Here is a 22276-nt window from a genome sequence, read left to right on the forward strand (position 1 = left end):
ACAGAAGTGAGAAATGAATAAAGTGCACAAAGGTAATTTTCACGTGGCATGCAACATGGGTAACTTTGATTACGAGGAATGAAAACAGAGGTTGGGATGACGCAAGATAAGGTAAAAGCATCTTGAGTCATGTGGGCAAGGTTCACTTCCCCTTATCACATCAGTGATAATGTTGAACTTGTACACGGTTTGCACTCAAATAATAAAAGTGAAAGTCCAACTCTTGTCTGTTCATGTTTGCCAGCTCACTGAAATGCAGTTATGCAATGAATCAGTAAAAAAAGAAAAATTCCACATGACGGATGGATTTTGGATTATTTATTATTTTAATCAACTGTGAAAAATAAACAGATTTTAAACGACACCACCTAGTGGCCATAAAAAACCACGTTGAGTGACGTAATAAAAAAAAAAAAATCAAATTCCGAATTCTCCGAAAGTAACTTTTCTTATTCTGTGCCTAAAGACTCGCTCCCTTACAAACTCCGCTAATCTTAAAGTCCCTACCGCTCTGCTGAGAATAATAAAAGATGTCCTTTGGCGCTTGTTAGACAACTAATTAGGCCATAAAGAAGAGATAAGTGATGCTGAACTAGATCATATGGGAGACGTGGCTGCTTTCACTCTACCTTTAACCATTTAATTCGTCACAATGATCCATTCCAGGCATTTAAAAGTCATCGTTATTTTACATATTTAAGATTTTGAACTCGGGAATAAAAACGCAGGTGGGCGGCATTAATGTGACCTCACAACAACCAACCTGGTCTTGGTTTCTCTTTCTTCTCCAAATTTGTTTTCATGCAAGCTAGCTTGAATCACTCCAGCGTGATCTTTATGGCTAACCTCTCATGCATTTCACACACAGCCACTTTATTTCATGTCATTTACCCAAATTTGGCTAATCCACTCTGAAAGGTTTGGCCGACACTAATGTCAAATAATATTATCATTAATAAGGCCTGGCGGTCTCTAAAACAAAAGTGTGGGCATCTTGCACAACACTAACAGGATTAAAAAAAACAATCAATTAAAATGTGCAACTCAAGAAGTTTCCTCACTACTGGAGCTCATCTTTAAATATTAAAAGAGCCATTAAGATCTTTTTGGTATTCACAGTTTGTGCCTCCAATTAATCACCAGCCTTACAAACAAGAGAAAGACAATTGGCCGATTAGAATGATGGAAATAGCAAATAACAAAAACAAATTTTCAAATTAGAAATCAAAACGGGAAGAAAATGTTCAATCAAAGCTTGCTAATCAGGTGAATTCCAACTTTCTACTGAATTATGGTGTACCCAGCAAACACCAGTAGCGAGCCATTCTACAACCACACAATGGACAAAACACTTCTTCAGTGCACCCAAAACTTTGTTCAAATAAATCTATCATGTGAAGAATAAGCAGGGTGAAGAATGTTCTCTCTTTCTCGCCTGGATAATGCCAACTAATAGCCTTCAACAATAGCCTTCATCTCACACGATTAGAATTCTGCACAGTGGGCAGACAATAGCGTGGGAACACAACCTGACACTCCGTTCCAAGCTGTATTGACATCAGCCCCCATTTTTTTTTGGTGACAGGTGAATATGACGCGTCAGGTGACTTATGTCATCATGTTTGCATGAGGTGATGAAATGATACTGACAGTTTATTGATTAACTTATTTTTTTTTTAATTATCCAAAAGAGGAAACATTACAGTTAAGATGTCAGTCCGCGCAAGTGACATTAAAGGTAAAAAATGTCTTTTTTTGACATGTCAAAAGGAGGCGGAGATCCATGAGACGCGCACGGAGGTCCACGAACTGACTTGTCAGCGTCAAGTCAAGCCCAGAAGATAATATTGAGAGACATTACCTTCATTTGCCGGGATGCACCACGCCACACTCCAAACCCACGTCCACGCCACCAACGCCGCTCCACAACTCCTCCAACGCGCTTTCATGGCGCATCCAAAAAATAAAGAAAAACAAAACGATTCAAACGCAAATTGGTGCCTGAAGCTTGGCAGGTTCCCTCAACATTCGCGTGGTGAAAGCATGAGTGACGTGGAGTGTCCGATCCGTGGGGTGAGAGCTCATGTTCTGCAGCGGGGAGCTGAACGCTAACTGTGCGCTCCGATCACCAGCTGGAGAGACTGGGCGGAAGGGGGTGGGGTTTAAAATCCGATCCTATCCAATCAGGAAAAGTCCACAGGTAAACCCCACCGCAGGACCCTCGTGGCGCAAAAGCCTCAAAATTGCTCCTCATAATAAAGGCGTAATGGCTTTACATGCGCAAGTGTGGCCATTTAATTGGATGTGACACACACAGATGGGCAATTTAGAAAATGCAGGGGGGGACATATTTTTCATCAGTGGGGCCACCCCCACATTGCCCAGATGCATGATAAAATCCAAAGAACAAAATAAATACTATTTTTTTTTCTCATGCAAAGGACTTCCTTTTAGACCGATAGCTAGAAACACTTTATTCCGTTTTGTGTGTTTTTTTTTTTTTTGTAGACACCCTCAGGCGACAGCTAATGGAGGTGCAAATCTGTGTGGTGTAAACTTTGGGAGTCGTGACTCACTGACAATTAAGTGTTGCTGCACTCCCACTCTGATGTCTGTTGTTAACTACACAGTCGGCTTATTGATTTTTCTTTCTTTTATGCCTTCATTTTAATATTGTGACATATTGTGATTAAACTGCTAAGTCAGGAGAAAAGCTCAATTGTGTAAAAAAAAATTTCCCCTTAAATTAAATTAAGGGCTTTTTTTTGTGTTCTGACACTTTATTATATATTATCCAAAAATATTGCTATATTGTGTACAGCGACTGCCAAAAATGTGGGCAGCTACATTCGAGCTGGCATGACCTCCTAAATATTCTCACCTTTCTGAGTATGGAATAGAATTATTTCTTGCGTGTAAAAAGATGAGTATCATCGTAGGTGTGGGTGTTTGTTTTTTGTGTGTGTGTGACAGCGGGTGTGGAGGTGGTTGTGGGATGCCAGAAAAGTGTGTTTTGCTCAAGGTGTCGCTGTTTAATTCCATGCAATGTTTGCAGAGAAGAATGCCAGAAAAAAGATATCAAGTCCAAAAAACACATGATTTGATAGCATTTACCTTTAATTTCTCAAGTCGCATCTTTGAGGTTGGACTTTTCTCATGCATTTTGAATTTTTGAGTTTAAACAGGCCCTGCCGTGAAGGTCACGCGGCATGAGACCAAAGGTCAAGTCGGACTTTTGGTTGACTTAACTGTGGTTGGCCTCATTAGGAACTCCAGTCGAGCGAAGCAGCAGGTGCCCTGACCGATGACCGGCAAGAATTAATTTTTTTTAAATCACACCGCCAAAACTACTGAATCACCGCGTTTTAAAATCGACCGCTCGTCCTCCACCCACGAAATTAGCGTCACTTGACCAACTTAATTGCCAAGTAATCAACCTTCAAACAAAGTTCTGCTATTCAGACTCTTTGGCCTTTGGTTGAACCCAAAACATGGAACTCATGTTTGGGGCTTATAAAGAAGGAAAGCTCCCCAAAACACACACGCACACACACTTGCACACACACACACACCCTTGGGCATCGTTAAGCCCTGCTTAGCAGCTCAGCGAGTCTGGCAGGCAGCGCTGCTGATATTCTCGCTCTATTTTGGCTTGTCCCCCTCTTCTGCACACTGCTCCCAATCCTGCTGCTCTTCTTTCACACATTTTATCTCCCAAGTCAGAATATATACTTCATGTGAGAAGGGGCTATGTATAGGACCACGGGGATAGATTCTTCTAAGTGGAATCATCAGAGAAAAAGAAAAAAATAAGAAGCCTGCGAATGCATGACAAGCCTCAAAGAAAGTACGCTCATTTAGACTAAGTGCAGCTTATGAGAATTTTATTACAGTAAATGAAATAAATATACTGTTATGTGAAATGTCGTCCAACAAAATTAAGACTGCTGTTGACAGGGTTTTATTTTTAATCCAATTTTCTATTAAATTAATTGTGTTAAAACAACATTTTAAATGAATACTCGTAATTGATATGCAGCGTATTCATTAATGTGGATTTTAACTGAATCAAATAAAGTTGACTTCCTTGAGCCCGATGGATGTACGGATAATATCCGATAATATCGGGAAGTGGTGGCCATTGGGAATATGATTTTTTTTTTCTTGATTCTTCTATATATCACGTGACAGGTCAATGTCGACGTTTCGTTGGCTTCCGACCGCGTGATATTTACAATGCAGCTTAAATGGTAACTTCTGCTTTTGGATCATCACGGGACGCCCAGAACTGGCACGCCGCCGCCTCGTGTTGGTGCCATCGTTATTTGCAGAAGGCGATGTTTGAGGTGCGATTAAACAGTCAGCAGAGGACAACCACACATTTGTGACATGGCGGCCACGTTGTGGTTATATAACTCGCCCATCGTTCCTGCCAGCTGGATTTTTTTTTTTTTTAATTGATCACATCTATTTCCTAAAGGCCTTTACTTGCCTTTTATCTCGTTTAGCTTTTGTTGTTCTCTTCCCTCCATTTTGTTCCTCCAAACTTTGCTGAAGCTTTAAAAAAAAAAGACATAATAGGTATGATAGCCAAAGTTAGCAGAAATCCATAAAAATGACTAAATCAGTTTTTTCATATTTCTGTCTTTTTTTTTCATTCCGAATGCATACAACCAATTCTCATAATGACTCCTGTATAATTCCAACTAGGGGAAGACAAAAAGCCGGTGGAACATTTTCAATCTGCGTAGGCATGGAAGGTGTGATAATGGGCTTGGATAAATTGAGACGTGTTCAGCGAGGAAAACGTCTGGACAGGAACGAGAGCAATAGGCGTGTTATCGTGCACGGTCCACATTATATAAATTCTTTCAAGGCAAACATGTTGGTTAAGGTCATGTCAAGAGCCTCCAAACAATTTGCCACAGTCGAGGATTTACTGTGGACTTATATTACGTCAACCTTTTTCACTTGGGACCCGTTTTATCCTGTAGCTAGCAAGATTTATTCATCTTGCTACCACAACCACAATAGCAATATAATACCATACGATAATTGTCCATAAAATCAAATTTTAATAAATCACAACTACCCAAACCAGACGAAGACATTTCTAAAATAGCAAAAAGGTAAACACAGATGCAAGCAAGCCTGATGTGGACTGAAAAGCACTTGCTGGTTGCTGTGGAGGAGGTATTGCGTCGCTTCCAGATCTAAGGAGGACATTTATATCTACTTGTGCTTGCCTGCACACACAGATGGTTTCATGACTGTCGTGAGTCTGCCAGGAGAGAGCTGGCACAGCTGCTGGACACTGCAGAAGAGCTCGAAGAGGAGCACCTTCGATGTGCAGCTACTCCATGCTCACAGTTGAATGAGTGAAGAAAAAAAAAATCAACCCTCAGTGGGTTTGTTTGTTATTTATGTTGGTGTGGTATAAGTCAATAAAGAAATATGGTCCATTCATTATTCTCTTTAGTTATAGTTATGGTATTTTTCCCCTATGGTTGTATGTGTATAACTTATCCCTCTTCTATTTTTTTCTTTTTTTTCCATCTGTATGACATGTATTAGGATGCATATTTCTCTATCCATTGAAATTTTATCTTCAATATATTCATATTTCTGGAGAATGCCACTTCGTAAGCCCCTGGAGGGTTTTTTAGACATTCTCCATCACTTTTATTTAATCTATGTACATTTTAAATTGTTTTTGTATGTGAAAATAAATAAACAAACAAACAATGGTTTTGGTTTATTCACATGGTTTGTTTGTTTGCTTTGAAAAAACTGTGCAATGTTCATTAAATTTTTAAAAACTTCATTTTCTCCTTTTTTTTATTCATTCACAATGAGAATGGAACCATTACCGCTACCCAAGAGAACAAGAGTTGTTTTTTTCCCAGTTAGCATACCTGTGGGTAATTATTAATACAGTGCTCCACAAAATACAGTCCAGCTAAAAGTTTCAGCTCACCAGTAGTTTTGTTTTGATAATGACCCCTTTTTCACAGCAGTCTGTATGACTTGTAAAACATTAACACCAGGACACCACGCAGCAGGTTCCAACAAGTGCAAAACCAATGTCAACAAAACTTTGTCGAGGTACACAAAGAAAAAAAAAATCGTTCTGGTCGGTTGCCTGAAGGTCAACTTGGGAATCATTTGCCTTTTTTTTCCCATAAGCCAAAATTCATTATCTTCCCCTTATGATGATTTAAACTTTTATTTTATCCCCTCACACAAGCCATAAAGTGTGTCAGAATAAAATGAAAAAAGTAACATGAGAAAGGAAAGTCAGTCTAAATTTACCCTGCTGAAGGGATTTATTGCCACTATGTGAATAATTATTGTGTAAAAGAGGTTACGTTCCAATTTACCGTTCAGCTTCCTCTTTATAAATAAATAAAAACTAAACACAGGCACGGATACAAGCGAGGCTTTAACAAGGTGATTTATGTTTGCATATTTGCTGTTGTTATTTTTTGTGTGTGTTTGCCCGTGTGTGTGTGTGTAAACACAAAATGGACGGGCTTATTTTAATCTTGCTTTATGGTGGTTTGGGAGTGCTTCCCTGCATACATTGTGCAGATGACAAAGACAGCACAGCATTCCATTATCAAGCCTTATTTATAAAACAATGTGGAAAATAATTTGGTCTTAACTTGTCACAATGTCGTCGGAAGAGAGAAAGGATTTAAATACCTCACCAGCAATCCCACATTGTGGCTTCTGTTTTTGCACAATAAAACATACAGAAACAAATCTTCCATGTTTTTTATTTCCATACTGTCATTTATCCTGTTGCAAATAGTATATAATAATAATCGTATAATCACTTCCCGTTTTATAGCCTGCAGCGTAGGCTAATTACAACGGAAATGAACTCATGATCAGTACAAGGCCATTAATAATCCAGCCAGATATAATATATAGCAGGACACAACCTGTATTTGATGAAATTATTTGAGTGGCCGACTGTAACTGTAACAAATGGATCGCATTACCTTCCGAGTCGGCCCCTCTCCGCTCGTTCCCATAATACAGAACACCGGCAAGGACGAGCGGCGGGAAATTAAAATTTCAATTCAGGAAGAGCAAGAAAAACAAAGAAAAGGCCCTCTCTGCAGTTTGATACCCCCTGGCGGTTGCCAGATGGAGCTAGTTCCACTATTTTGACAGCTATGTTAAGTTTAAACTGTGTAGACCATATGTGTCAAACCCAAGGCCCGGGGGCCGGACTTGGCCCGCCACATCCTTTTAGGTTACCCTCAAAGACAAATTGTGCAAAAATGAGTTTGACACCCCAGGTGTTGACGGTTTCTTATGTGAATTTTCAAAAGTTTTGTATTATCGTACGTGTTCTTCGATTTTATTGTATCATAGTTTAACCATTATCCATGGCTACACAAGTTCAGTGCTTCTATGTCGGTATGTTTGTGTATCGAGATTTATCGTAGCTTATTCTGAGATATAAGTGCCCCTAAATTTGACAGTCACATGTTTTCTGCTCTCTCCTGCCGGTGAAATGACACCAAGGGATCACAGACGACTCCCCGCGTTTAACAATGACATTCTCATCTCCATAATCCAAAAGAGAGGAGAGAGGGCAGACAGAAGGAGTGAAGATTCAGAAAAGAAGGAGAGAGCGAGTGAAGGAAGAGGTCGAAAGAGGATTGGAGGCCTGCAGAGGAGAGTCGTGGCAAAGAGGAGTGGAGCAAGAAGCATGAGATGGATGTGACAAAGTGAAATTAGGAAACAAAATGGGGCAGGCAGACCATAAAAATGAGTATAAACAAAAATTGAGAAATTGCGAAAGACGGAAGAAAAGGTATACACAAAAATATCGTCAACAAAGCTTTGTGGGGACTTTGCACACAAACACACACAAACAGGAACTCGTAGCGCACAGGATGTGTGAGCTCGGTTGACCCAAATATAAACAAAGAGCAACCACACACACACAGCAACCTTGAGGCAAACCAACATTAACATTACCCTTCGCTCCAACCGACGTGAACTTCTGCCGTGTATATGCATAACCCTCCCCGTGTCACTGCGGCAGACAAGTGTTTGTGATAACTTAGTCATCCGTTAAAATGCGACATGAAGGTTCCACTGACGGGCGTCGGCAGCGCAAGGATCAAGAGGAAAGAAGACGGGGGTTGGTAGAAAGAGAAACCGAGACGAGTAAAAAGTCCGCCCTTTCACATGTCACCACATAGCTGCAGGGGTAACGTGGGTGTGATGAGATTATCGGAGAAATTCAGCTAGGATGTTTGGGGTTAACACTAGAAATGTATGTATCTATGAGGAGCATGTCAAAGAGGAGAAACACACAAATCATGTCATCCAAGAACATGGTTCTTTTCGTTTGATCCTGCTAGCATCAGTCAAAGATTCAGGCCTAATGGACTGTACCCTAAAAAAAATCTGCCGGGCTAGATTCCAACAAATCATTGACCCTGAACAGCGTAGAAAATGGATATCTGGAATGTGACATGATGCAAAGCGCTAAAAGGTGATGTCGAGGAGACGGCTTTTGTCATATGGAGCAAATTTGCATCTGTAAAACAAACAGCCAATCAGGAGGTCCTCTTGTTGCCGCAAACTCCGCCCCCCCAACGCTTAATAGAGATGTCTCGACCAAACGCCCCCTCCTTATCCTGTCCTTGTTAAGAGTGTCTTGGGGTGTTCTCTGCTTATCCGTCCCCGCTTGTCAGTCTGTCTTTCTCTTGCCTTTTATCTCCTAATTTCCCAATTTTCCCCCTTTTTTTTCTCTCGGCGGTAAACAGACCCCCGCTCAAACTGTAATTCCAAAACCTCTCTCTCTCTCTCTCTCTGTCTACATCCTTTTCGTCACCCTCATTTTCCCTCAACCCTCTCATCTTTCCTCCCCAACCCGCCCGCATCTTACGCTGTCCTACTTTCCACAGCAAGCGTTATGAATTATGTGCAACTAGCTGGCTTCATGAAAGAATCATCTCAAGCGATGAATAATAGATGGTGAGGTGAATAGAAGTGTGGTTTACAAACTGTGTTTACCCTCGCCGCCTTATTGACTGTCTTATCAATTTTTACAGAAACATCTGATTCATTTTACGAAGCGCAACGGTGATAAAAACAGGCGGTTGAATCATCGCCGAGCGCGAGTCGTCTTTCATCCACCTGCGAGTACAAAAAAAAATGGACGTTTGATTCGATCACGCGGTTCTCTTAACTTTATTCTCTGCAATTCGGACTTCTAGTGTGGAAAGAGGAGAACCTGGTGTCAAACACAAAGTCTGTCTTTGCGGGCCAAATAAAATCATATGGCGGGCCGTATCTGGCCCCCGAGCCTTGAGTTTGACACCTATCTAGAAGGTCAAGCATCATTGGAGGAACTGAGTCGGAATCGAGGGTAAAATGAAACTTGAGAGTACTCTCGAATCGGACGACAGTTCATCTTCCAGCCAAGATATCTAAAGAATGACCTCAAGAAAAGTCCATGAATGCCCTTAAGTGGCCCATCCAGATCTCAAACTATTGATTGAAGATATTCAAAAAAGATCAGAGGCTGCAATTGCTACAAAAGATGCGTGGGCAAAATGAAGCAAGAACTGTGAATACTTATGTAAATTTATTCAGGCAGTGTGTAGTAATTTGATTAAAAAATATTTTTGGAATAAGACTTGTTATATAAAACATTTTAGTATTCTGTGTGAAGAAGTGGCCTACTACAGTTCTCAGCGATTTGGGTGCATCTTGTTAATATGTTACCAAACTATTCAACAAAGAACATCATGCGTCGTCCACGTTGTCTTGGCAAGCAAGGACGGAGAAAGAGCCAGCGGTAACGAATTACGTGGTAATTATAAATCAAGAGGACGGTAATTCTACTGCGACTCTCTCCCCACAGGATGACGACCAAGAGAGGATGGAAGTTTGAAAAAATGTCCGCAAAGAGCAAAAACAGACGAGGATCAAGAATTCATGCTTTTCAATTGGACTTTTTCCATTGTAAATTATAAATAGATTTGATCCCAGACTATTGCTAATGAAGTAAATATTATGTGTCTGTGAAACCTTTCCGCCGTTTGCCCAACAAGCAGGTGCGTCGACTCAAAGACGAACGCTTGGCTGAGCAAGACAGATTGTTGACAGTCTCACTTCATTGAGCATGACTTCATATTAAATTAATGAAGTCGTGACCTCTGTGGTTTGTTTAGATCCGCAATTTATGTTTTTAAGACAACGTTGGACCATGTTGTTGTGTTGTAGCTTTTTGTAGCGAGCGCCAGTCATGAAAGTCAATAAATTAATAGCGAGAGTGCAAAATAGAAGTTCTCGCTTGGGCTATCAAACACCTCGGCGTCAAGACTTTTCCGTGTTTGAGTGGTCCAAGCATCACCTCTAATCCAATGACTTCATTAAATGATAAAGAAAGACTTTAATGAGTGCCGCCATAACTTTGGACATACCGCAATTGAAAGAAAGACAAGTGATTGGAATTTGGCAATAAGCTCTTCGACACTTTTGCAGACTGTTACTACAACCGATGTAAATTATTTAATTTTACAATTTTGTATTTTAAGTCACTTATACATCTAAATGGTTTTATTTTGAGCAAAAAGAAATATCGGTGTCGTCACCCATGAGCGAAGGTGAACATGAGAACAGGTATGGCACAGAAAAGCGTTTTTGGGAAATCACAGCCAAGATGAACTTGGGTTCAAACCTGAAGGGTTTCTCCGAGTATTTTGGCTTCCTCCCACTCAAGTGCCCTGTAGGGCAAATCAGAATTGTATTTTTACCATCTAATGGGAGCCTAGTGGTTTGGAAAAGCAGTAGGGATGCCAACAAGGATTTTTATTGTTTCACTCGCAATGCAATTCATGATAAGAAAAACATTCGACGAAGCGCAGATATGATGGAGTTATGAAAGTTCATCAACTCTGGTTCCTTTTTTGTCTGAGCACTTACATAAAAGACTGCAAACGTCAGTCCACGCTTGATGTCCTCTCAGCCAGACCATGAAATACCCCGCTAGTCTGGATCTGAAGCGATAACACAAGCATTAATAGAAGTCCATTTCTCATTGTCTGGACTAATTAGCAAAAGTTTGAGATGACTGCCACTATGGCGCAGAGCTTCAAACTTGAATGAAAAATATGGCTGTCCAAAAATGTAAATATACTGTATGTATATATTAATATATAAAATATATATTATTATTTGTGTATATATTAATATATATTAATATTTTAATATATAAATATATATAATATATATATATAATATATATATATTCAAACTTGAATGAAAAATGTTATTTTAATAGGTCCAAAAAATGTAAATATATTGTGTGTATACATTAATATTTAAAATATATATAATTAATATTTGTGTATATATTAATATACTATAAAATATATATTATTAATATTTTAATAATATATAAATATATATAATAATATAAAGACAAAGCGTTAATTAAAATTCGAGCGTGAGAAGCATGATTTTCTCTATGACAGTCGGCCTGAGGTAACTCGTGGCCGCCATGTTTGCGTGCAAACTTCCACTTAGTGTCGGTGTTCACAGCAGTGTAAACGCGCAGGCCGGGTCGGGCCCGGCTGCGTGTATTGATGTGCGACCCGCAGCGAGTGTCTGTTTGCTTGGGTGTATGCATGCGCTCATATTTTATTGACGCTCACTCCTCGGAGGGTGGCTAAAGCTGGCACGGCGTGTGCCTTTGGAGAGCTGTGTGTTTTGGCTGAGGGGAACTGTAGCAATCACACATGGATGAAAACATCACAATACTGGCAAGATGGATACCTTAACACAGGAAGGACAAATGTCGGGGGGGGGGGGGTAACGGGGTCCACACACTTGATCATGCATACCCGCACTTGTAGTGCAATTTACTTTTGCATACAAACATATCCAATCAAATATGCACGTATCCAACGGGGAGGTCAAACATGCGTGCAAACATGCACTTTATTGCCTGAGCATGAAAAAAATAAACATGTCCCCCCCCCTCACCCCTCCCTCGCCTCCAATCTCTGCTTCAACATCTGTGATAGCAGCTGGGGGCAGATTCTCTTCCTGAAATAGCTGCCTAATATAATTACAGATAATAGCATTATATGTCACACTATTTGCATAGCGGAGGAATAAATTATCCCGCATGCATTATTTTTCATAACCCTCATTCATATTCTTTGGCCACCTTGGTCCATCCCTTTATCTTGATTAAATATTAACTTCTGTCCATCTTCGTGAATTCAGATCAGCTGCGGAAAGTTATATTATTTCTTTATTGTTAAACAATTAATCAAGCTATTAATGAATAAATAAAGTTCAAGTTGCCTCAAGTTTGGCAACAAAGAGGTCATCCTTGGAGACACCAAAGTGCATGTAGATGGAGTGAGGTAAGTGCATGCCATTCTTATCTCAGATTGAATTGTTTTGCAAGTGCACAAAGAGTAGCTAAGAACAGAAAAGCCGAACTAAACAATCTATTATTGATAAAGCCGCAGCCTAGGCCCGAGCTCAAATCGATTTGTTCGGACGGTATTGTTCGTCCCAGGTGCTTAATGCTTGGGGTATTTCAGGAAATGTCCAAATATAAGGCGTAACGGGTTATAAAATATAAACACACATGCCCACACATTGCAGATTTAGCATCCCCCCAAGTTTGCTAGCATCGGCGGCGACACATTTCACCGTATGCCCCACCATCTGTGCACTTTGTTACATTCTTGTGTCCCCCCACTCTCACTAGCCGCTTTTTTATTTCATCTCTTTTTCTGTTTTCCTCCAACCTTGTTCCTACATTTGCAGCCATTTGAGGCGAGCACCAACTGTGAATTTCCTCCGCAGCACATTGTGTTAGGTCCCAGGTGAGTCTTCCTTATGTGGGCTTGCCGATTACCTTTGAGCTTTCCTTTTGAAGGCCTTCCGGGCCTCGCTGGGAAAACGTTAATTGCTAGCGGACACCGATCCGTGTTCATTAAACGGTTTTCTGTTCACTCGAGCAGATGCTTAGTCAAGGAGAAAGATTTGCTTCTTGTTCTTTGTCAATAAGACGCTTGTCAATAAGACTGTTTGTGTTTGCAAATTGCTTAATGTGTTTGATTATGGAGCGTTTATTTCGAGTGTGTAAATAATGAAGTCGGCACGAATCGGAAAAAATCAACTGGGAATGGTGCTGGATGTGAACATATACGTAAATAATTTTTTTTTATACTGATGTTGCATTAATTCATGTGCATTGTCCCTATTCAAATAAATAAATGAATAAATAAATAAATAAATAAATAAATAAATAAATAAATAAATAAATAAATAAATAAATAAATAAATAAATAAATAAATACATTTAATTTACTCATTTCTGGGTCAACTCTATCAAGACTGAGAGACATTTGATGTTCATCCATGTCTTGGTAGACTTGAATATATCAAGTGTGTTATCTGGCCATTGTCATTATTAATATCCTTCATAGCCAAAGGGCTGAATTCTGTGTTTCTCCAATTCAGATTTTTTTCATCCACTTTGCTATCCCTACACCCAATCACATTGTCCATCACCTGAAAGGCATCATTATCTGCGACCCCCCTCCTCAGAATTGAAAGATAGAGGAAATAATGTGGACATATTATATCCAATGTAAATTGAAAAGTAATGACTTTTTTTTCCCCCTGGTTCCATGTTTCCTCCAGAGCTCCCCTGGTCTAATATCCCACTATTTTAATTTATTACTTTACTTTGGGTTTTTTAAATATATCAATACAATATAAAACATACTGCACCGAACATCTGCACAAAGGCCCTTTATGGTCCACGGCACTTGTCAGAGGTTGAGCCACTGGCCTCCTTTAACCAGCACAAACTAATTAGATTACACTAATTGGAGAGGTCTAGTGAGATTAATGGCAATGTAATACTTTTTTAGACATAGATTAATGTGTCTTTTCATTGTGCAGCTTGGTCACTTTTATTTGACTGATAAAAATACTTAAATAAACCACTTAATTTATTTCTATTAATTTACTTTAGATATCTGGAATATTTTGAGGGCTTGTGGTATACAAAAAAATCGATGGTTTGCAATAAAATAAAACAAAATAATTAAAGAACTATTTGAGTTGTTTGAGTTAAACTAGACAGTGGAAGTGTGAGCAACTAGCACCCTCATCTGGTTAGAAGGATTTCTGAATTCATTATATTTAGGAGCCACATAAAAAAAATGATAGCGACCACCAGGCTATTTTATTGTTGCTGCTTGTTATTTAGTCATACGTATGGAGAGTTCATTATCAGTGAAGCTATTCAGCGTAGATGCTGACATAAAATTCTCTGACAATTTTATGATTTGGTCCATTGCTCTTTAATTGCACTGCTGCTTTAGCAGGCTTGACAATGATGTGATTTAATGGGCATCGTTCACAAGCAGAACAAGGTATGCAAAACAGGATCCGTTTTTATGAAAGGATTATGACACTGACATTTTGGATTTTAATTATAAGAACACTTCCCACAACCTTCTCAGTCATTTGCGATCAATACAGGTGATCCATGTATTTTTATAAAATTATTCTATTTGTTATATACTTATATATTATACTGGAAAGTATATTTGTTTACATTATGGTCTTGATTTTATTTTATTATTATTTTACCAACATAATTTTGCAAAGTACGTTTTTTAATGGTTTTATATCTTAGTTGTAAAAATTTTTTTTTTAATTTTCCTCTTAACCTCAAAGCTTTTTTTTTTTAGGTACAAAATAAACGTTGCAATGTTTCTATTGACCTATAGATGTCAGAAGCATACAATTTATGAAGCATCCTGGAAGCAAACCCTGCTGCTTTGCAGTCATCATCACACTTGTTATCTAATTCACATCTCACTTTGAATTCATATTGACTTGTTTAGTGGTTTACTCACCTAAGAATTCCATCAGCATGGCTAGGCAACTCCAGTCCTGCATGTTTTCCACATCTCCTTGCTGCAACACACCAAATAATTCAGATTTTTATCCAGCTCCTGCAGACCTTCCTAATTATCTGCCCATTTAACAGGGAGACATAAAAAACATGGACAACACAAAGTCCACCAAACTTGCCTACCCATGTTTTAAAATATAATCTCGAAATTATGTAATTCAGCAATCCGTGCCGACTCGTGTTTTGGACCCATTTAATCATTTTCACAAAAACAGGCACACAAGGATTGAGTCTCCAACAATGATGTAACCGATATTTAACGAGAACATATTGTTTACATGTATCTGTTTGTTTATGTATAAATATCACAAGCTCTCTCAATCAGTCCCTTCTGCTCCACTCACCAGCCCAAATGTCAATCCATTGCTGAGGGTTCTTCTCCCTCCTCCCATGAGGCAATTATTCACAGTCTACTTCTTGTGTTTATTATCTGTGTTGTGTGTGTGTGTGTGTCCATTACAGAAAGAAACTAAGACGGATTTTTTTGTAAAATAGGAAATAGTGAGTTCTCCCCCTGGCTTCAGGGATGCCTGTTTTAACTTTCTTCATCCCAACCCCGTCCTGCTCTCCTCTGCAGTCCACTAAATTCCTCCTCTTTGAAGCCCTTTTTCATCCACCTTGCACAACACAACCATCTTGGGTCCCTTTCTGTCCTGGCATCTGATCTTTCTTCCAGCTCCCCTTTTGGATTGACCCTTATCACAGCTCCCTCGCCCATTGTTTCCTCAACTCGTCAAGATAAAATGAACAGCTGACAGATTGAGCGTGTTATCTTCAATGCATTTTAATAGGGATTGGTGTATAAAATTTATTCTCGCCTTGTCTTTCTACCTTGAACTGTCAATTACTTTCTTAGTCTCCAACACGAACGATAATTTCACCTTTCCAACCATTTTGTTTTTCTTAGCAATCATGTAACAGCAGCATCCGACGAGAGGGTGGAATGTGAACATTTCCTTTCGACAGCAGTGAGGGGTCCAAATGGTGTTCACATGCAGGCCAGAGGAGGTGCATAATCCCACCGGGGATGTTCCGGTATTATCCTGGGTTATCCTACCAGGATGGACTTTCCTGAAAACCCTCCAGTGTGAGGTATCCAGCAGGTATTGAGACGGAATATCTTCTGATTGACTCGTGTGCAAATATTTGAAGGAACAAAATTTGCCATTTTAAAATACTTGGCTCAATTTGTTCTAAAGATGTCACAGAAATCATTCTGGCTGGTGTCTCAGACATAAAAGTAGGAACTCATGAATGCAAATGGGATGGCACCGTTTGATGTCGTTTAATATTTAAGTTGCCTTTTCTTTGCACGAGAAAGGTGGGATATGAAATCTTCCCAGCGCAAAGGGAATACCTCAGTGATGGTGTCGAAGAAATATGAAGTTAGTGAAAACAAAATGTAACATGAAGTGAAATCAATGCAGCGCAAAGGGACAGACTTGTTCATGTGAAATAAAGTGGAAATAATGACCTCAAACAAGAGAAGCCGTACAAGCAATAATTCCAAGTTACGGAATGGAATCAAAGTTATTGTCACTGCACAGAACAACAAAATTGGCTTAAGAGTCACAACCCGTCCAAGAGTCAGAAAAACACAAAGGAAGACTCACCAGAGAAGCCTGACTTGCCGAACGGGGCCCCGGGTTTAATAGATGAAGCAAAAAAAATAAAGAAGTGGAGGGGGGGGGAGTCCCAAGCTTTTGCTCCCACGAGGGAGGGGCACAGCATGGGATTGGAAAAACCACATTAAATTGAACAAGCACAGTGATTCAAGAGAACACATTTTTACATTGACAGCCTTGGGAGAGCAAAAAAAATCTAGTAGCTGACTGACCTAAATAAAATGTAGTGTTTGCAAAAAAAAAAAAAAAAAACCCTCAAATGGTAATCCCCTAATTGGAATCATTGATTCATGAAGAACTGTTCCAACTTGTCCCAAAAAGGATCCGTGGACTTGACACAAAGTGACGCAGTGACCCATTGGGAGCATCCTCAGAGATCCAAAAACACATTAGCAGCTATAAATAATAAAACATACAAAGTCACAAGTCCAAAGTCGCACTTCTCCAAAGTCCACTGAGTAGTGACCCACATAGGGAAACTTTTAAAAAATCTTATTATTTGGGGTCTTTTTGAAGCCGACTGGTGCCTGTGATGGTCCTCACCAAAAAACAAGCTACTTTGTCACAGTCTCAGTTTCGAAAATCAAATTACCGTGATTGCAAACTAACAATTTTCCTGGTGGAAAAGCAAGTTCATTAGTCATCCAGATGGTTGCAAGCCGAGCGAGCAGTGCCCCCCCCCTCCCTCCCCAGCTTGTTCCGTGCCAGCCTTTGAGGCCATTATGCGATTAGGTCGGCTCGAGCTGATGACCGTTTGACTGAGAATCATCTAATGACCTCTCATTTGTCGTACTGAGCCACGTTGGGACTGGGCGTCACACTGCAAAGGGAGGTGTGCGCCGCTTGGAAAAATGCAAGCCTGTTGAAAAGCACACCCACGCAGACAACTCCGGTCCAACGACACTTCTCTCGTCGGGTTCTCTCCGTGATTTACCGTACGTCAATACCTTACGGCGCTCTCAAAGTGACGGCGAGGATAATTCAATACAAGGGCCGAAACAATCGTTTGAAGAGGCTGCTAACTCCAATAAAGACATGACGTCTCATATGGTTTCGTAGAACTGATTTACGTACGATGGCGGGTATGACCAAATCGCATTGGCAGATGTCGTTTACCTGTAAATGTAATTGCGTCATTCATCTCGAACTGCTCCGAATAGAACGGTGTGAGATAGGAAAGGTAATATATTCAACCGATGTTTGGTTCCAATCAATAATGCAAGTGCAGCTGGAGTGAGCCAAATGGGTTCCCTGCTTAAATTAAAGTGATTAGTTTTATTTACAAGTTAGAGCGTTAGTGATGGAAATAGATAAGAGGTAATAGAAATACAGATCAGGTTTTTTTTTCCGGAGTTTGTTTGGTACTGGCACTGGTTGGCGTTAGGATTTTTGTGGGGAGGTCAAGGATAGAAACCCAAATAATTCTACAAAAATAAATGTTGATAGAAATACATTAAGAGCTCAACAGGGTCGGATGGAAATGCGGAGGGAAAAAAATGGAAAAATCAAAAACTACCCAAAAGTCAATTATTTGATCCAAGCATTTTTTGTACATGCTGTCAGATAAATGAATGCAACCCTTCTCCTGGAGGTCCGGGCATTCAAGGTGCTGTCTCATCTTGTCAGTGATTTCTGTTGCAAAGTTCTAAACAAGACATGTCAAAGAAACCAAGTAACGAAACACAGACAAAAAAAAGAACAAGGAAATTTCTGGGTCTGTAACGTTCCCATCATTTCAAAGCATTTAGAGAAAACACTATGACCGGCAAATTAGGGTCACGGCCAATCATGCCAAAGTCATCATTCAAACTAATGTTGTGCTTGAACAGACTCATTAAAGCAACAAGAGAGTCTAATAGAGCCAACGGATCCAGTAATGGGGTCACTTGACAGGTCAGCTGGAGCCGGTGAACCAACAGGACATAGTTGTAACGTTAGAGTGTTAACCAGCTTTATAATCTAAAATTCATTCTTCTGCTTGTGCACCAAAAAACAAGCACGAGTATGCAAATGTCAGTCCAGCAATTAGTCTGCTGCAGATCTCGGGAAAGCACAAAGTAATGAAGACGATCGGAAAATCAGTGGCGCTGATTTATGCTTCCATGAGGTCAACTTCACGAAACGAATAAAAAGCAAAGAATAAAATAACGTTTCATAATGTTACGTCAGTGCTAATATAAGACGTCGGTTTTTGTCACACATACGCTCTAAAGTTGAAAAAAGTTGCAAATGTCACTCGTCCATCAGTTCACGGTTGTTCTCCCCCCCAGTGTTGCTATAGTGTGCACCCCCCTCACATAACTATTTGTTAAGCCATCGCTAAAAGGCAAAGCAAAAAAGTCACTTCTTGATCAAAATGTCATGTGCTGTATTACACAGTGGCGGGTGGAGGAAAGAAAAAAATCAAATTTTCTCAGTCCCTTGCTCAAACACATCATAAAGGTCTCATAAAAATGACAAACCTGGAAGTATGTGTGTCCAAAGTGAGGAAATAAATATGTATAACATAACATAACATAACATAACATAACATAACATAACATAACATAACATAACATAACATAACATAACATAACATAACATTATATCTTTGATAACCTACTAGGCAGCTTCTCGTTTATCATACCTCAAGCCCGCCAAAGATCCCGAGAGACAAAAAGATCAGCACGTCCTGCCAGACAAACTCATTCCCACCCACAACTTGCGAGTCAAAGCAGGCAAGGTGAGCAGATCGAAAAACCAATGTGCACCCTGACAGAAATGTAGTCGGTTACGTATCATTATGGATCCTGGATCCAAACAGCCAATAAGCTTAAGTAGAAATGGAGCTGTCAATGTCTTTTTTTTATTATCTACTTCTTTGGAAGAGTTTTAACGTGTCTGTCGGGAATTTGGACCAAAAGCCAAGACAAACCAATGGGATGGTTGCGTGCCGATATGGCCCGCGCCCCAAGCAATCAATTCAATACGTATTTACATTAATTAAGACGGGCTGAAGTATAATTTCCCTCTTGCTCTCTTTTTATATTTCAAAGATGAAATTACAGACTCCAAAGGGGCATTGAACTAATTCCTACTTTCATTTTTCAGACTATTTTAATATGCCATCTAGTGTAATATAATTTTTCAGTCATTTTAAAACATATTTGCCATATTATAATTAGCCATTCCAAATGCTTAGTGATGTTTAAGTATTCATTCGCCTTTTCGTGTAGCAAAAGTCGCAAAGAAACGACAGCCTGACCTCTTCAACACAGTCTCAAAAGGCTCATTAAGTCAGTTTGCATTACAACTGGCACAGTTGACAGTTTGGAAACTGATGACGGGGTCGTGACCTTGTCACAGCACTGCGACAACTTCAGCCGCCGGCTCGGGCCACCTGTGGGAACGTGATATGGGCTGTTGGGAGAGTCATATTCTCCGAGGCCTGCTTCAATCTGTCAGGTGAAAATAAATAATTGTCTCTTTGTGTGTGTAGTAAAAGTTAAAAAAATGGCTGCCTAATGTATATCTTTTTTTTCTTTTTTTTTTCTCAATAAAAATTTAAAATATATATCTTTTAATGTATTTTTTTATGTATTTATTTATTTTCTAACACCTTCAACGTCAAGTCTTTTCATTTTCTCACTCTGCCAGAAATCCATTTTCAGAAGTCGTCCCTTTTGGTTTGGAACTCCGAAAAGCTTTTTTCGAGAGCTGTTACCTGCGTGTCCTACCACGACTTTTCACATCCTAAAAAAAAATATATAAAACACTTGTGAGACAAAATATACTTTAAGGCCCACATGTACATACATAGAATAAATCTTGAGGTTTCACAGATGGTGCAGGACAAAGCGTACATTAGCAAAAACACGGAGAAAAAAAAATTCATCACAAACACTAATTCACATCTTGGAGTGTATTTGAACAAGAGCCAAATTGGCCCGCGTGCCAAATTGGATTTCAGATTGTGGCAGTCAGTTCCAATCATGTGGCCTTATATCCATGACAGTGCAGATATTTCGACTCAGCTCTTCCAGGATGAGCCACAATCTCCATTAATGGAACGGCTTAATCTGTTTCAAGAGCCACCTTAAAGCTCCATTATGAATTCTGTTCTAATATTAAAACGAAATGGAATGACGTCGTGTAGAGTCGCCACCTTGTCCTCATCACCGTCGTGTGGTTTGAAATATCTACTTGTTCTATATTTTTTGTGTGTTCTTTTTAAAAATACATAACTGGATAAAACTGTAAAGGTGAATCATGGCTTTTGAATGAAAGCCAGATCCTGAATTAAAATCCCGTTTGAGCTTTTAGTATGCCGAACGCATTGTGGATGGCTCCCCAACCGCGTTGGCAGCCTCTCGCTGCCTCTCTTCCTCACATCCAGCCTTTGATGCCAGCTGAGTGCGAGAAAGAGATGGGACATGAAGACAAGCCGCGGCGGGTGGGGGTGGGAGGGTGATGCAGATGTTAAGTGCAGAGGAGACTCGAGGTGTGGAAAAGTTTTCTCCCTGCAGATTGAACGGTTGAAGAAAATTTGCTTGGAAAGGTAGAATTGGTGCATTACTTAGCAGATGAGAATGAGCGACTCATTGCCCGAAAGCTTTTGAGGCAATTTTATTTTTTTTTCTCATATCAAATTGAAAGCCTGATTATTGGACAGGTGACGGATGCTTATTTCATATTGGGATTAAGTGAAAGGAGTTCCCTCACTTAATTTGAAAACGTATTTCATTCTCGTGCAACTCCTTGAGTAAAAGAGTCATTAAAACAAACAGGCAGTGAGGAAAGACCCAGTGAATTTTTGTAGAATTAAAAATCATGGAAAACGTCAAATTTTCAATATGTCCTCAATTGCATTATGTAGAATTCAGGGGTGTCAAATTAATAATAGTAATAGAAATAATCTATATATCTATATATATATAGATACATATATAGACATATAGATGTATAGATATCTATATATTAAATCTATATCTAATGTCTATATCTAAAATTAATATCTCTATTTTTAAAAAGTAAAAGACAATTTGTAATTTTAGTCAGTCGATGCAAAAATTGTCTTTAAAATGTGGTGGGCCGTATCTGGCCCCTGGGCCTCGAGTTTGACACCTATGTAAATTACCGTAATTTTCGGACTATAAGTCGCACCAGCTAAAACTCGTAATTCAGGGTTCAAAATTTGCGAAAAAAGTCGCGGTTTATCGTCTGGAAATTTACGGTAGCTTGAAAATTAGGGGAGTGACTTCATTTACACGATTATGGAAACATCCAGTTCAGCAAGTCCCGATGTCAAGTTCAAAGTTCCCGCCGATATGTGAAGCTTATTCTGCTTGTTATGTAGCCTAAGCACCATAGTTCATGTCACAAAATGTCAAATTGAGTTTTTCACCATGTTATCTCAGCCTCTGGCCTTTTTCAACTTCCCACTCAGACGGTCCATCATGAGATAGCAATTACAACGGTGTCGACACATGCTGGCTCTGTACTCTTTGAGCATCTGTCTCTCACTCCGCCTCTCTCCCTTGTCTCCTTACATCAGCATCCTTCCCGTCCCGTTCGACTTCCATGTACCTTCATCTGTCTGCTCCCCCCCTCCCATCTCACAGCACCGTGCTCGTCATCCTCACTTTCAAGTTTGTTTATGAATCAGCCACCTTTCCTC

General features: G+C 39.7%; 1 protein-coding gene across 2 annotated transcripts in view; it reads right to left on the bottom strand.

The window, feature by feature from the left end:
• Nucleotides 1-22276, bottom strand: part of unm_sa34860 (un-named sa34860) — a 70260-nt gene that overhangs the window by 31487 nt on the left and 16497 nt on the right. For both annotated transcript variants that reach the window (XM_088391128.1, XM_088391129.1), the window contains exons 2-3: nt 14937-14997; nt 1862-1942 (exon numbers count right to left, since the gene is read on the bottom strand). In XM_088391128.1, the coding sequence (XP_088247254.1) occupies nt 1862-1942; nt 14937-14979 (124 nt within the window). In that variant the 5' untranslated portion in view covers nt 14980-14997. The remainder of the gene's footprint in view (nt 1-1861; nt 1943-14936; nt 14998-22276) is intronic.

Source organism: Syngnathus floridae, chromosome 12, assembly GCF_059516105.1.
Source record: "Syngnathus floridae isolate MCC-2025c chromosome 12, RoL_Sflo_1.0, whole genome shotgun sequence".
Classification (NCBI taxonomy): domain Eukaryota; kingdom Metazoa; phylum Chordata; class Actinopteri; order Syngnathiformes; family Syngnathidae; genus Syngnathus; species Syngnathus floridae.